Source organism: Cervus elaphus, chromosome 10 (assembly GCF_910594005.1).
Source record: "Cervus elaphus chromosome 10, mCerEla1.1, whole genome shotgun sequence".
In the NCBI taxonomy this organism is placed as follows: domain Eukaryota; kingdom Metazoa; phylum Chordata; class Mammalia; order Artiodactyla; family Cervidae; genus Cervus; species Cervus elaphus.
Window position 1 is genome coordinate 35,238,068 of NC_057824.1, and position 14,280 is coordinate 35,252,347.

General features: G+C 41.9%; 1 protein-coding gene across 1 annotated transcript in view; it reads right to left on the minus strand.

The window, feature by feature from the left end:
- The window catches only part of COG7 (component of oligomeric golgi complex 7), an 86,682-nt gene extending 81,311 nt beyond the window's left edge, over positions 1-5,371 (minus strand). The window contains exon 1 of the mRNA XM_043914516.1: positions 4,999-5,371. Coding sequence (XP_043770451.1) covers positions 4,999-5,167 — 169 coding nt within the window. The 5' untranslated portion in view covers positions 5,168-5,371. The remainder of the gene's footprint in view (positions 1-4,998) is intronic.
- Positions 5,372-14,280: the final 8,909 nt, after the last annotated feature.

Here is a 14,280-nt window from a genome sequence, read left to right on the forward strand (position 1 = left end):
TGCTTCCGTGGCCTTTTCAAAATGCAGTCCACAGACCACTGGTATCAGCTGGAATGCAGTTACAATGCAGGTCCCCGGGTCACCTGCCAGAGATTCTTATTTAGGAATCCTGGTAGGAGATCAAGGAACCTGTATTTTTTTTTTAACAGACATTCCAAGTGTAGAGTAAAATCTGAAAATCCTTGCAGATCAGGATGTTTTATCTGGAAAAGGCATAATCCTTTGATCCTTTAAAGAGCAATTCACCGGGGAATCAACCAAAGAAGTCCAGAGCCTTCTGCTCCTGGTACCGGTACATTGAATGGAAGTTTAACATCGAAAACACACTTCAAGAACCTGTTCACCCCGCTCTGCCATAAAACAACATTCTGTCTCCAGCACCGACCTTAAGTAAAGTTTTATGACTAACAAAACAAAGGCAGAACCCACAAAGATTTCTTCGAAGCACAGAGGCTTCCTGATTTTTAACAGGCTGTTATGGCCCTGGCCCAGGCCCTTACCTGCTAAACCTCAGAGTCACTCTTCAGGTCTGGTCGGTTCCCTGTGAACTCCCCCCTCCACCCCCAAAGCACCCTCAAATTTAGTTCTTTCTAGAATCTATTTTAAAATTGTCACTTCCTGTGGATGCCTCTGGAAGGGTAAGGGCCAAATCTCCATCGGAGCGGGGACTGGGGGACCACCTAAGGTGATGGTAATCTTCTACATCTTGATGGGGGGTGAGTTACATTAGCCGTATACGCCTGTCAAAACCCATCAAACTGACCTGACAAGGTCCCTCCACTTCACCTTACATAAATTTTATCTAGTGAAAAAAAAGAGCTATAAACAAGAATTGAACTCTGTAATGTTTAGGGTTCTAAATGAAATGTTTAAAGGGTGAAGTGTACTGATATCTGCAATTTATTTTTAAATACATCAATAAATAAGATGGATGGATGGATAGAGGGATGGACAGATTTGCAATAAAGCAAGACTAGCCACTGCTCACTGCAGAACCTAGGCAATGGTGCTTGGAAGTTCACGACAAATTCCCTGAGCATTGCGGCACATTTGGCACCTCTATCCATGCTTGATCAGAACACAAGAATCTGCCATCATTCTTGATTTTCTCCCCGCTTATTCCTCATTCCAATCCATCAGTAAGTTCTCCCCTTTCTCTTGAAAATACCTTAAAGCTGCCTGTCTCTCCCCATCTCTACTGCCAGAAACCCAAGTGAAGCCACGGTCACCTCGCTTCTGGACTGGAGTAATGGTCTCCTGAACGGCGACTTAAATCATCTCATTGTCCTGCTTAAAAATCCTCCAGTACTTTCCCACCCCACACATTTTAAATCAAATCTAGACTCTTAAATGTGCCAGTAAAATCCCCACATGACCTGGCCCCTGCCAACATCTCCAACTTAAGAATGGATCTTGTTTAACACTGCATCGCTGGACCCTGAAGAATAGAGTTTGTGCCCCATAAATATTTGCTGATTGAATGAATAATGAATCAATCCTCCCTATTAGGGATCCTCAACAGCTCCAGTTTCAACCTCTGCAATAACTTCTTCTCACCACAGACTTGGAAGCTTGTCTCACTGACCCTAAAAATAAACCTTTAAACCTTCTATGGCTTCTCACTACCTACAGAAGTGGTCCCCAACATTTTTGGCACCAGGGACCAAAGTTTCCACGGACCTGGGAAGGTGGAAAGGGGCGGGGCAGAGGATGGTTTCGGGATGATTCAAGAGCACTGAACTTATTGAGTTCCTTGAGCAGGAAGTGGAGCTTCTGTAAAAATGAGCAATGGGAGGCGGCTGTAAATTACAGATGAAACTTCCCTCCCTTGCCCATCGCTCACCTCCTGTGGCCCGGTTCCTAATAGTTCCCAGGGGTTGGGGACCCCTGGCCTATAGGATGAAAACCAAACCTTTAGGATGGCCAGAAAGGCCTTTGACAGTTTGATCCTATTCTACTTTTCTACCTTATTTCCAACAGAAATTCCTCCCCATGGAAGTGTAATCCTCCAATAATAATAAGGACTAATATTTAGATGCTACTGATGAAGTTCTGTTTGAACTTCTCACCTTTCTCTGCACTGGGTAGGTCTCTTTATACCCACCTGCCTCTACAAGTGTTCCCTCTCCCATTAATACCAGAGAGGCAGTAAAGTATAATGAATGAGGGCCTGGGATCTGAAACCAGTCACTTGGGTTCAAATCCAGTCTCCCCCTTCATTAGCAACACGATGCTGGGCAAGTTCCTACCTTCAGCTGCAGTTTCTACAACTATAAAGTGGGAATAATAACTGTGCCTACCTCTAAGGATTACTGCCATGTTTAAATAAGATAATCATGCTGGGGGAGGGGGTAACACTATTAACATTCTCTCCAGGACATTTCTTCATTGCATAGGGCTGTCCCAAGAACTGCAGGACATTAAGTCTGGGGGCCTCTATGATATGCTCTTCTCCTCCCTGACAAGCTGGAGCTTTTTAAAAACAGCTTTACTGATGAATAACTTACATGGCATACAATTCACTCACTTCAAGTATACAATTCAATGATTTTTGGCAAACTTAACAAGGTGTGTTATCTCCACAAGAACATTGACATCAGCCAAAAAATTCCTTCCTGCCCCTTTGCACTTAATCTCTGCTTCCACCCCAAGTCCTGGGAAACCTCTAATCTGCTTTCTGTCTCTAAAAATGTACCTTTTCTGGACATTTCAGACATGAAATCATGCACTATGTAGTCTTCTGCATCCTGCTTCTCTCACTAAGGATAAAGCTTGTTCCCTTATGTTGCTGAGTTATATTCCATGTTTTGTTTATCCACTCACTAGGTGATGGACATTTATGCTGTGTCTATGATAGCTTAAGGCTATCCAAGGGAACTGCCTGGTGGTTCAGTTACTAAGACTCTGTGCTCCCAATGCAGAGGGCCCACGTTCAATCCCTAGTCGGTTAACTAGATCCTGCATGCTACAACTAAGAGTTTGAATGCCACAACTAAAGATCCCACAGGCCATAATGAAGACTGAAGACCTCTCAGGACACAGCTAAACACCCTGTGCAGCCAAATAAAGTAATTTAAATAATTTGTTTTAAAAAGATCATGGATTACTAAGTATTAAGTAACTCTTTTTACAAAAATCCATATAAAGCACTTAAAACAGTGCCTGACGTATACCAAGGACTCAGATATTTGCCATCATATCACTTTTTAAAATCCTCCCCGAACTTCCCTGTAGCTCAGACAGTAAAGAATGTGCTTGCAATGCAGACTTGGCTTTGATCCCTGGGTCGGGAAGATCCCCTGGAGAAGGGAATGGCAACCCACTCCAGTATTCTTGCCTGGAGAATCCCATGGACAGAGGAGCCTTGTGGGATATACAGTCCATGGGTTCGCAAAATCAGACACAACTGAGCGACTACGCACAATGTCTTCCCCATCTTTGCCCTGTGAAGCCTTCCTTCAAGGCCTAACACAGAGAAAGCCCTTTATGAACCTCCCAGACAAGAGACAGTTGCTGCCTTCGTCTAGCTCTCAGCTTCCAGTTCTGTTCTCAGTAAATCCACCCTTCACTGTAATTAAACTGTTCTCGTGTCTTCCCCACAAGGCAGCAAGCTCCAGAAAGATAAACTTTTCACCCCCGGTGCTCATTTCTTGACAGGTACACAGCAGACACATGAAATTATTATTAACTCTGGTGTGTATTATTTTTTTTATAATTCACTATTCTGGTTAGTTAATTCGATACTTTAAAGTCTCCCATTAAGGCTTCCCTGGTGGTCCAATGGTCAAGAATCTGCCTGCCAATGCAGAGAACACTGGTTCAATCCCTGGTCCAGGAAAATCCCCCATGCTGCAGAGCAACTAAGTCCGTGTGTCACAACTACTGAGCCCATGAACCCTAGATTCTGTGCTTGAAAGCAAGAGAAGCACCACAGTGAGACCACGAACAGTAACTAGAGAGCAGCCCCCCACTCTCTACAACCAGAGAAAGTCCGAGTGCAGCAAAAAGCCCCATCACAGCCAAAAATGGAAAGAGAAAAAAAAGTCTCCAATCAGGACAGCCCATCTTCCTCACTGACATAGAGATCCACTATAAGAGGGGTGTGGGGGACGGATGGAGTGGGAGTCTGAAGTTAGCAGAGGCAGACTATTATATATAGAAGGGATAAACAAGTTCCTACTTGTTGGACAGCACAGGAAACGATCTATATTCAATATGCTGTGACAAACCATAATGGAAAAGAATGCGATAAAGAATGTATATATATATAAGTATATACAGTCAGTTAGTTGGTTCACTCGCTCAGCCGTGTCCATCTCTTTGCAACCCCATGGAAGCAGCACGCCAGGCCTCCCTGCCCATCACCAATTCCTGGAGTTTTCTCTAACTCACGTCCATTGAGTCGGTGATGCCATCCAACCATCTCATCCTCTGTCGCCCCCTTCTCCTCCCGCCTTCACTCTTTCCCAGCATCAGGGTCTTTTCCAATGAGTCAGCTCTTCGCATCAGGTGGCCAAAGTATTGGAGTTTCAGCTTACTGAATATATATATATATAATATATATAACTGAATCACTTTACTGCACAGTAGAAATTAACACAACATTGTAAATCAACTACAGGTAACAAGATAATTTTTTTTTTAATCCTTTAAAACAAGGTTTTCCCGATTTGTGTCTTTCCTATACACCTTCTATATGCTTTTTGCCAAATGTAAGGATCAGTTGACTAGTTATTTCATATCCTTAAAATTCACTCCAGGAAGTTTTAAAAGGTAACTTGACAGCACTGCCGGAAGTGGAAAGCAAGATCCCAAATCTGCAAGTGTTGCAGGGAGACAGAGCGGCGGGCTGAGACCTGGATGTCCCCCCGAGGACTGCGCGGAAACCGGACCCCGGCTCGCTCGCTCGCTCTCCAAGCGAGGCGCTGACATCTACTGCCCGCTCCGTGCACCCCCGCGGAGCCCGGGCCCGTCTGGGAGCTCTGCTCGGCCGCTCACCCTCCACGGCGTGGTTCACCTCTTGGATGAACAGCTGCAGCTTCATCACCAGGGTGGCTGCGTGGCTGTCCGCCTTCCCGGCCGCCGCCTCCTTGGGGCCAGCCCTGAAGGCCGCGTTGATCCACTCCTTCACGTCGAAGTCTTCCGCCAGGAACTTGGAGAAGTCCATGGCCGCACCGTCGCAGCTCGGCGTCCAAGTCTGAAGACCTGGCTCCGGGCGACCACTCGGCTGCAGAAGCGGGCGGCCCTGCGAGAGCACCCGCGGCAGCCTGGGAAGCAGCGGGCCGGGATCGACGGCGTCGGAGACCGACCCCTCCACAGCCCGTGGGTCAGCGCGCTGATGTGTACGGCGGGGATTGACCCTCGCCGCGCGCCGTACTTCTTCCGGAAGTAGGTGGCCGTTACTATAGTGATTGCAGGCGTTCCGGGAAACGCGGCGGGCTGCGAGTGTCCAACTGGCGGAGCGTCCCTCTCCTGCTAATTTAAATGCCGGCTGGGCACTTAAATGCGTGCTTACTCTAAAGCCCTTACTTTTATTAGCACGCTTAGTCCTCACATTCCTTTGAGTGCTATTGTTCTCCCCCAACTTAAAGTGGAAGAACTGAAGCAGTTAAGCAAGTTTTTCAGTATCTCGTAGCTAGAATGTAGCGCAATGGGATTTGAGCTCAGGCAAGCCTGCTACTGAAACCTGAACTCTTTACCATCCTTCAGGGCCTTCCCGAAACGAGCAGACGAATCTACATGACCTGGTCTCTGCCCACCACGCTTCCAGCGCCTGTCTCACTGTTCTAGCCATGCTGGCTTTCTGTCCGTGGCCTGAGACACAAAGCTGTGCAATTCGCCATTCGGTACTGTTTCGTCTAGCTTAAAGCAATGTGATACCTCGGAAAAGAGGTATCTGGGAAGGCCTGCTTGTTATAGGACCCAAAATTTATAAAGCAAACAAACAAAAGCATCCTTTGGTTACAGCTGTGCATAATTTTGCCATTTATCTATTCTCAACCAGACATACTCCGATTCAGTGCTACAGTAGTTCTTGAAGACTATATAGCTAAGACCCTAAATCTGCAAATTATTAATAGGAAAGGTGATACACTCGCCTGGTAGAAGCAAGCTGATCTAGTCCCGTGGCATGCTCAGAAGCCTTGGGTGCCTTTACCGTATGCCCCTCTCCTCCCCGAGGAGCTGAAGTTAAAAAAAAAAAAAAAAAAAAGCTGTATTGATTAATAACTTACAAGGCGTACAGTCCACTCACTTCAAATATACAATTCAATGATTTTTAGCAAATTTAACAAGGTGTGCTATCTTCACAAGAACATTTCCATCAGCCAAAAAATTTCTCCCTGCTTGTTTCCACTTAATCTCTGCTCCCACCCCAAGCCGTAGGAAGCCACTGATGTGCTTTCTGTCTTTATAATTTTACCTTTTTTGGACATTTCAGACACATGAAATCATGCACTGTGTAGTCTTCTGCATCTGACTTTTCTCACCAAGCATAAAGTTTGTTCCCTTATGTTGCTGAGTTGTATTTCATTGTGTGGATATGACATATTTTGTTTATCCATGCACCAGTAGATGGACATTTATGCTGTTTCTAGTTTAAGGCTATTAGAGGGGTTTCCCTGGTAGTCCAGTGGCTAAGATTTGTGCTACCAATGCAGGGGGTCTGGGTTTAATCCCTGGTCAGGGTACTAGATCCCATATGTGACAACTAAGACCTGGCGCAGCCAATTAAATAAAGCTATTAGAAATAATGCTGCTGTGAACGTTCACTGCATGTCATTGTGTGGACATGTTTTCATTTCTTTTGAATAGATTCCTAGATGTGGAACTGCTAAGTGGTAAGATATATGTTTAATTTTTAAAGAAACTGCAAACTTAGCCACCATACCACTTTACATTACAGTCAGTAAGGTATGAGGGTTCCAGTTCCATTTGGTATGTAGTGATAAGTCATTGTTGCCTTAATTTGCATTTCCCTAACAGCTAATGATATTGAACACCTTTTCATGTGCTTATTAGCGGTTCTTACATCTTCTTTGATGAAATATCTTTCCAAGATTTTTGCCCATTTTCAATTGGCATTGCTTATCTTCATATTGCTTGCATCCTCAGTCGCTTCAGTCGTGTCCGACTCTGTGTGACCCAATGGACTGTAGCCTGCCAGGCTCCTCTGTCCGTGGACTTTTCCCGGCAAGAATACTGGAGGGGTTGCCATGTCCTCCTCCAGGGGATCTTCCCAACCAGGAGATTGAAAGCTGTCTCCTGAGTCTCCTGCATTGTAGGCGGAGTCTTTACCTCTGAGCCACTGCTGAAGGTCTGTCTTCATATTATTGAACTGCAAAGCTATTTGTGTATTCTGTATGTAATTCCTATATTAGAGGTGTGGTTTGCAATATTTTTTCTCAATCTATAGCTTTTTATTTTCTTAACGATGTCTTTTGAGGTACATAAGTTTTTAATTTTGATAAATTCCATTATCACTTTTTCTTTTATGAATTATACTTTTGGTATTACATGTAAGAAATCTTCACTTAACCAGAAATCATAAACTTCTACATTTTTTTCTAGAAGTTTTAAAATTTTAGCTCTTATATTTAGATCTATGATCCAGTTTGAATTCATTTTTTGTGTATGATATGAGGTAAAGATCTAAGTCTTTTTTCCTTTTTTTTTTTTTTTTTTTGCATGCAGATATACAACTCTCCCAGGACCATTTGTTGAATAGAATTTTCTTTCTCCTCTGAATTGCCTTTAGATTTTTGTCAAAAATCAAATGACATAAATGTAAGAGTTTCTGGACTTTCTGTTCCATCATCTATACTTCTATTCTTGTACCAATACCAAACTGTCTTGATTCTGTAGTTTACAGTAAGTTTTGAAATCTGGTAATGTAAGTCCTCTCATTTTATTATTTTAAAACATTGTCTTGATTCTGTAGTTTACACTGAGTTTTGAAATCTGGTAATGTAAGTGTTGCGGAGGGCTGTCCTATGCATTGTAAAATGTTTAACTGCATCCCCGGCCTTTACTTATTAGATGCCAATAGCATCCCCTCCCCCAAACTGTGACAAGTAAAAATGTCTCCACATTGCAGCTGTCCCCTAGTGGGGACACTAGTAGTGCAACACTGTACACTGTAAATGTCTTCCACTTCTTTTGCTATCCAAAGTATTCATTTTAATACTTGTGAATGAAATTTTCTTAATTTGATTTTCATATTGTTTCTTGTGTTAGAAACACACTTGATTTTTGTATGATTCTCTTCTACCTCTTGAACATCTAAATTTAGTTCTAGTTTGTGTGTGTGTCTGTGGTGTGTGTGATTTGTCTACATACAGAATCATGAAAAAATGAAAAATCTTCCTTTTTCCTCTCCAAGTTGGATGTCTTTCTTTTTTTCCATCTACTAAATGTGCTGGTTAGAATCTTCAGTGCAGTGTTGAATAGAAGTGGCAACAGACATCCTTAAGGATCTGTCTTTAGCATCCAGTCTTTAACCATGAAGTACGATGCTAGTTGTAGATTTTTCAGGTGCCTTTTTTTTAAGTTGAGGAAGTTTCGTTCAATTCCTATTTTTTCATCAGTTTGTTAAAATGTTGTATTTTATAAATTGTGTGGTTTTCTCCTTTATTTTATTCATATGATGTATAAGTATACAGCAGTAGCTTTTTTGGATGGTAAACCAATCTTGCATTCCTAGGATAAATTATTGGTCATGGGGTATAACAATTTTATGTTACCAGATTTGCTTTGCTAATATTTTTTTGAGGATTTTCATGTCTATGTTCATGGGCAAAATTGGCCTGTAATATCATTTTGTGATCTTCGTCTCATTTTGCTTTAAGGATATCACTGGTCTCATAGAATGATTTGGGATGTGATCCTTCCTTCTCCATTTTCTGAGTTTGTAAAGATTGTAACGTCTCTTCTTTAAATAGCTGACAGAATTCAAAGTGAAGCCATCTGGGCCTGGACATTTCTTTGTGGGAAGATTTTAAATTATTAATTCAATGTCTTTACTTGTTATAGATCTATTAAAAACTTCTTGTTATAGATTTATTAAGATTTTCTGTTTCTTCTTAAATCATCTGATATGTTGAGAACTCTACAAATTTGTCCATTTCATCTAAACTGTGAAATTTGTTGGCAAAAAATTATTCATAATATTCCCTTATAATCCTTTTTAATTTCTGTAGAATTGGTAGTAATTACCCCTCTTTATTTCTTGACTTCAGCAATATTTGTATTTTTTTCCCTTAGTGGTGGTTTGTCTAGCTAAAATGTGTTAATTTTTTATGTTTGTTAATTTTATTTCTCCAGAAATCAAGGAGAAACTAAAGACCCTCTTGATGAGGGTGAAAGAGGAAAGTGAAAAAGCTGGCTTAAAACATTAAAAAAACGAAGATCATGGCATCCGGTCCCATTACTTCATGGCAAACAGATGGAGAAAAAGTGGAAACAGTGTCAGATTTTATTTTCTTGGGCTCAAAAGTCAATGCAGATAATGACTACAGTCATGAAATTAAAAGACGATTGCTTCTTGGAAGAATAGCTATGAAAAACCTAGACAGTGTATTGAAAAGCAGAGACATCACTTTGCCAAAAAGGGTCCATCTAGTCAAAGCTATGGTTTTTCCAATAGTCATGTAGTGGATGTGAGAGTTGGACCATGATGAAGGCTGAGTGCTGAAGAACTGATGCTTTCGAATGTGATGCTGGAAAAGACTGTTGAGAGTCCCTTGGACTGCAAGATCAAACTAGTCAATCCTAAAGGAAATCAACCCTGAATATTCATTGGAAGGACTGATGCTGAAGCTCCAGTACTTTGGCCCATTGATGGGAAGAGCCGACTCACTGGAAAAGACTCTGATGCTGGGAAAAATTGAGGGTAGAAGGACGACAGAGGATGAGATGGTTAGATAGCATCATGGACTTGATGGACATGTGTTTGAGCAAATTCCAGGAGATAGTGAAGGACAGGGAAGCCTGGCATGCTGCAGTTCATGGGGTCACAGAGAGTCAGACATGACTTAGTGAACAACATGAACAATAACAACCTTGCTTCATTACAGTTCTCCCTCCCCTCTCTGTTGAGCTACTGTTATCATAGATAGTATGTTTGTTATAAATGTAAGACATTTTTTATTATTGTTTTGTGCAATTGTCTTTTAATTAAAAGTACCTTCACCAGTTATTTTTTACTTCTTCATGTAGACTTATTGTGCAGTTCATTTCAGCCTGAAGAACTTTAAGAAAGCTTTTGATTTTTCACAAGACAGATCTACTTGCATCAAATTATCTGCCTTTAGTTGGGGATATCTTTATTATACCTTCATTTTTGAAAGACAGTAATGCTGGATATAGAATTCTTTCCTATTCAGACTATTGAATATGTCATCCCACTGCCTTCTGTATTGTTTCCAGTGAGAAGTCAGCTGTTAATCTATTATGAGCTTATTGTACATCGTGAGTCATTTTTCTCTAAAGGCTTTCACAATTTTATCTTTGGCTTTTAAGTTTGGCTACAGTGTGTCTAAGTCTGGGTTTCTTTGAGTTTATCCTACTTGAAGCTTGTCGAGTTTTATGGATGTGTAGGTTCATGTTTTTCAGCAAATTTGGGAAGGCTTTGGATATTATTTCTGCAACTAACTTTTCTGCCCCTTTTTCTCACTTGTCCTTTGGGGACTCCCATTATGTGTATGTTGGTGTGTATTTGGTCACCATACACCTAATAGTGTCTCTCAGATCTCTGCAGCTTGCTTTGCTTTCTTGTTTTTTTCTGTTATTCAGATTGGGTAACTTCTAGTGACCTATCTTCAGGCTCACTTTTTCTTCTGCCATCCCAAATCTGCTGTTGAGAGGCTCTAGTGAATTCATTTCAACTTATGTACTTTTCAATTCCAGAATTTCCATTTACTTTTTTACTGTCTTGCTATTGAGAATCACTATTTTTTGTTGTTATCTCTCTGCATGACTGCTCAGTCATGCTCAGTCTGACTCTTTGTGACCCTGGACTGTAGCCCCTCAGGCCCCTTTGTCCATGGGGTTTTCCTGGCAAGAATACTGGAGTGGGTTGCCATTTCCTTCTCCAGGGGATCTTCCTGACCCAGGGATCAAACCCGCATCTCTTGTGTCTCTTGCATTGGCAGGCAGATTCTTTCCCACTGAGTCACCTGGGAAGCCCTCATTTGTTGTCACATGTTCCTATAATTCCTTAGACATGGTTTACTTTGGTTCCTTGACCGTATTTATAATAGCTATATTGAATGCTATTTATTAAATCCATTGTCTGAAGACCCAGTTTCTATTTACTGCTTTTTCCCTTAGTATGGATTGTTCCTGTTTCTCTGCATGTCTGTCTTTTTTTATTGACAACTAGGCATTTTAGATAACATATTGTGGCAACTCTAGAGTCTGGACTCCCCAAAGATTGCTCCTGTTTTTGATTGTTTAATAGCTTGCCTGGGATAAATTCATGGAATTTTTCCCTTATAGTGTTAGCTTCTAATGTCTCTTTTTATTTTAAAACGTGACTTCCTGTGTCTACATAGCTCAAAGACAGTTAATGATCAAACTGAAGTTGTGTCAAAATTTTTGAGCCAGGAGGGCTTCTGTCCTGGCAGTGGATCTGTGTGTGGATAAGGGAGCACACTCCAAGTATGAGGTCACTCTCAAGGCGGCCCCAGCCTTTCCTTTCCACTGTGCCCGTGTTCCCTCAGCACGTGAATGCACGCTCGGTGTCAGCCGGATTGTGTGGCTGGCTCAGGCTCCCCCTGGTCCCTGATACGTGCGCACAGCTTCACCCAGGGACATGCTTTTTCTAATGACTACATCATCAAGCTAATACAGCTGGTGGCCCTTCCCGCTTGCCTACCCCAGCAAGCGTCACTTCTCCTAACATCTTCTCAAAGAAGATGCCAGTCCTACATTGTTGGGGCGAGGGAGAGGCTGGGAGCGGCCCCAGGGAAGAATGACAGGCACTGCGAATGTTCTTCAAATTTCAGTGACTTTTTAAGCATGAACACTTCTCAGGTTGCCATCTATCTTTGATTTCTGTAGCACTGAAATGGTTATTTTTGTCAAGTTTGTCTTACAGCTGCTTTTTGGAGAGCAGATTTTCAAATTTCCTTACTAGACCATAGCCAAAAGATCTGCCTCTGAGCCCACACATTTTGGGACATGCCAAAACTGAGCCACCCTTCCCTAAATGGACCTGATGCATGTCTAGGCCACCCAGAATGGCTTCACGTGGGACAGTTTTACTTCTGAGCACACCTGTCCACGAGGAACTCTCTCACAGACACGTAGCTATGAATGGCTGTCAGAAGTGGAAGGAGAGGATAAAATCTGGGACAGTCATACCAGCCCTAGGTATGCCTCTGGCTTCTTAAATTTGGTTAATACATTTCCTTGCTACCCCATGTAGAGGTATTCCAGTATATCATAACATGGTACAAACCAGAACAGCCCCTGCTGGGGGTATAATGTTGAGTCTGTCCCACGAGAAGAGCACAGACACTCAACAGAAGGAAACGGCTGAAAAAGAACACGTTATGAGGAAAATGCCCAGTGATCAGAATCAAGGCGCAGCTCCATGTCTGGATCACAGGCATAAACCAGGTTTGCTCAAAGAGACAAGTGACTTCCTCCTCAGAGCTCAGATGTGTGCAAACCTCTCCTTTTCTACTAGACAGAGTCACAGGTCAGGGAAGAGTCCAGATTGGCTACAGCATAGGACCCATGTATCCGTGTGAAGGACAGAGCCCTAGATTCCATATATGTTTACAGACGATTACAGACGATACTTGCTTTCCCTCACACTTCCATTTTAATCCTCACAGCCTTGGGAGTTAAGTCAGGTACTATTTCTATCTTCCAAAAAGGGAAACTGAGATTCCATTGAGGCCAAGATTGGATGAGGCTATATTGTGGAGAACCTGCCATAAACAAACAGTGTTGCAGTGATAAAGCCATCAACCACTGCAGCTGCCCCTATGGTGTACCCTGAGGGGAATTCTGAATTGAAAAAAAAAAAAAAGATACTTAAGATGTGTATCAGGAATTATTTCAGAGTCCAGACTCCAGCACCTTTCGCATACATAGAAAAGCACTAAAATCGTAGACTTGAGATGTCTGCTTTTGTGATTAGAAGTAATCTCTTGATGTACATGGAGGTGAGGGGTGTTTTTGTTTTTGCAGCAGAAACTCCTACATATCCTGGCTCTTAGCTTAGCAACAGTCCCCCAGCATGTGGGTTGCAGCTCACCGGCTTAGTTGCTGCAAGGCATGTGGGATCCTCCTACACCAGGGATCAATCTGGTGTCCCCTGCATTGCAAGGAGGATTCTTAACCACTGGACCACCAGGGAAGCCCTCTGACTTGCTTTTAAATAAGAAAACAAGCCTCTGTGTTTAAGTCACTGCAGTTATTTCCTTATTAAACATGATGTTAGTAGTTTGATTCTATTAGGAATAAACAATGAATGAGAGAAAATGCCTTTTCTTCGTCTATTCAGATGATCATAGTCCATTTGCGTTATTAATGTGGCTAACTGCATTCCCAAAGGCTGTACACAGTGTATTCTTTCAATATACCACTAGATTTAAAGTTAATATTTTGGTTATGCATTCAAAAAACAAGAATAAACTAATAACAGTTATCTATTTCAGATTTTGGAGACAGGATTATAAATTTTATTTTTCATTTTCTCTCATTTTTGATATTTTTATTGAAACATGCACAATTTATGAGGCACAGTTCAAGGAATTCTTTTTAAGTGTACATGTCCATCCTTAACTCCCCAACTGTCCCTTCCCCCATACCCCTTACCCTGCAATCATAACTTTGTTCTAAGTCTGTGAGTCTTACGGTTGTAAATTTTAGAATTACATAGCTTTGTTTACAAAATTTAACTGAATATTTTTTAGGAAGTGTGTTCATTAGTTTTTGAGTATATTGTTATGGTTTTCTGCTTTTGACAAGATTTAGGTGTGTGGTTTCCAAAATTTTTATCTTTCTATCCTTGACATTTAATGCATCTCAGTATTAATTTGAACCCTGCCAAAATTTTAAATATTTGCTTACATTTATTTCATGAAGTAAATTTCAGTTACGGGGACTTCACTGGCAGTCCAGTGGTTGAGACTCCAAGCTTCCACTGCAGGAGGCAGGGGGCTCAGGCTCAATCCCTGGATAGGGAGCTAAGATCCTGTTTTAGGGAACCAAGACCCCACGTGCCGTGGTGCAACAACAAACAAAGTTATGAGTAAGTCAAGTCTA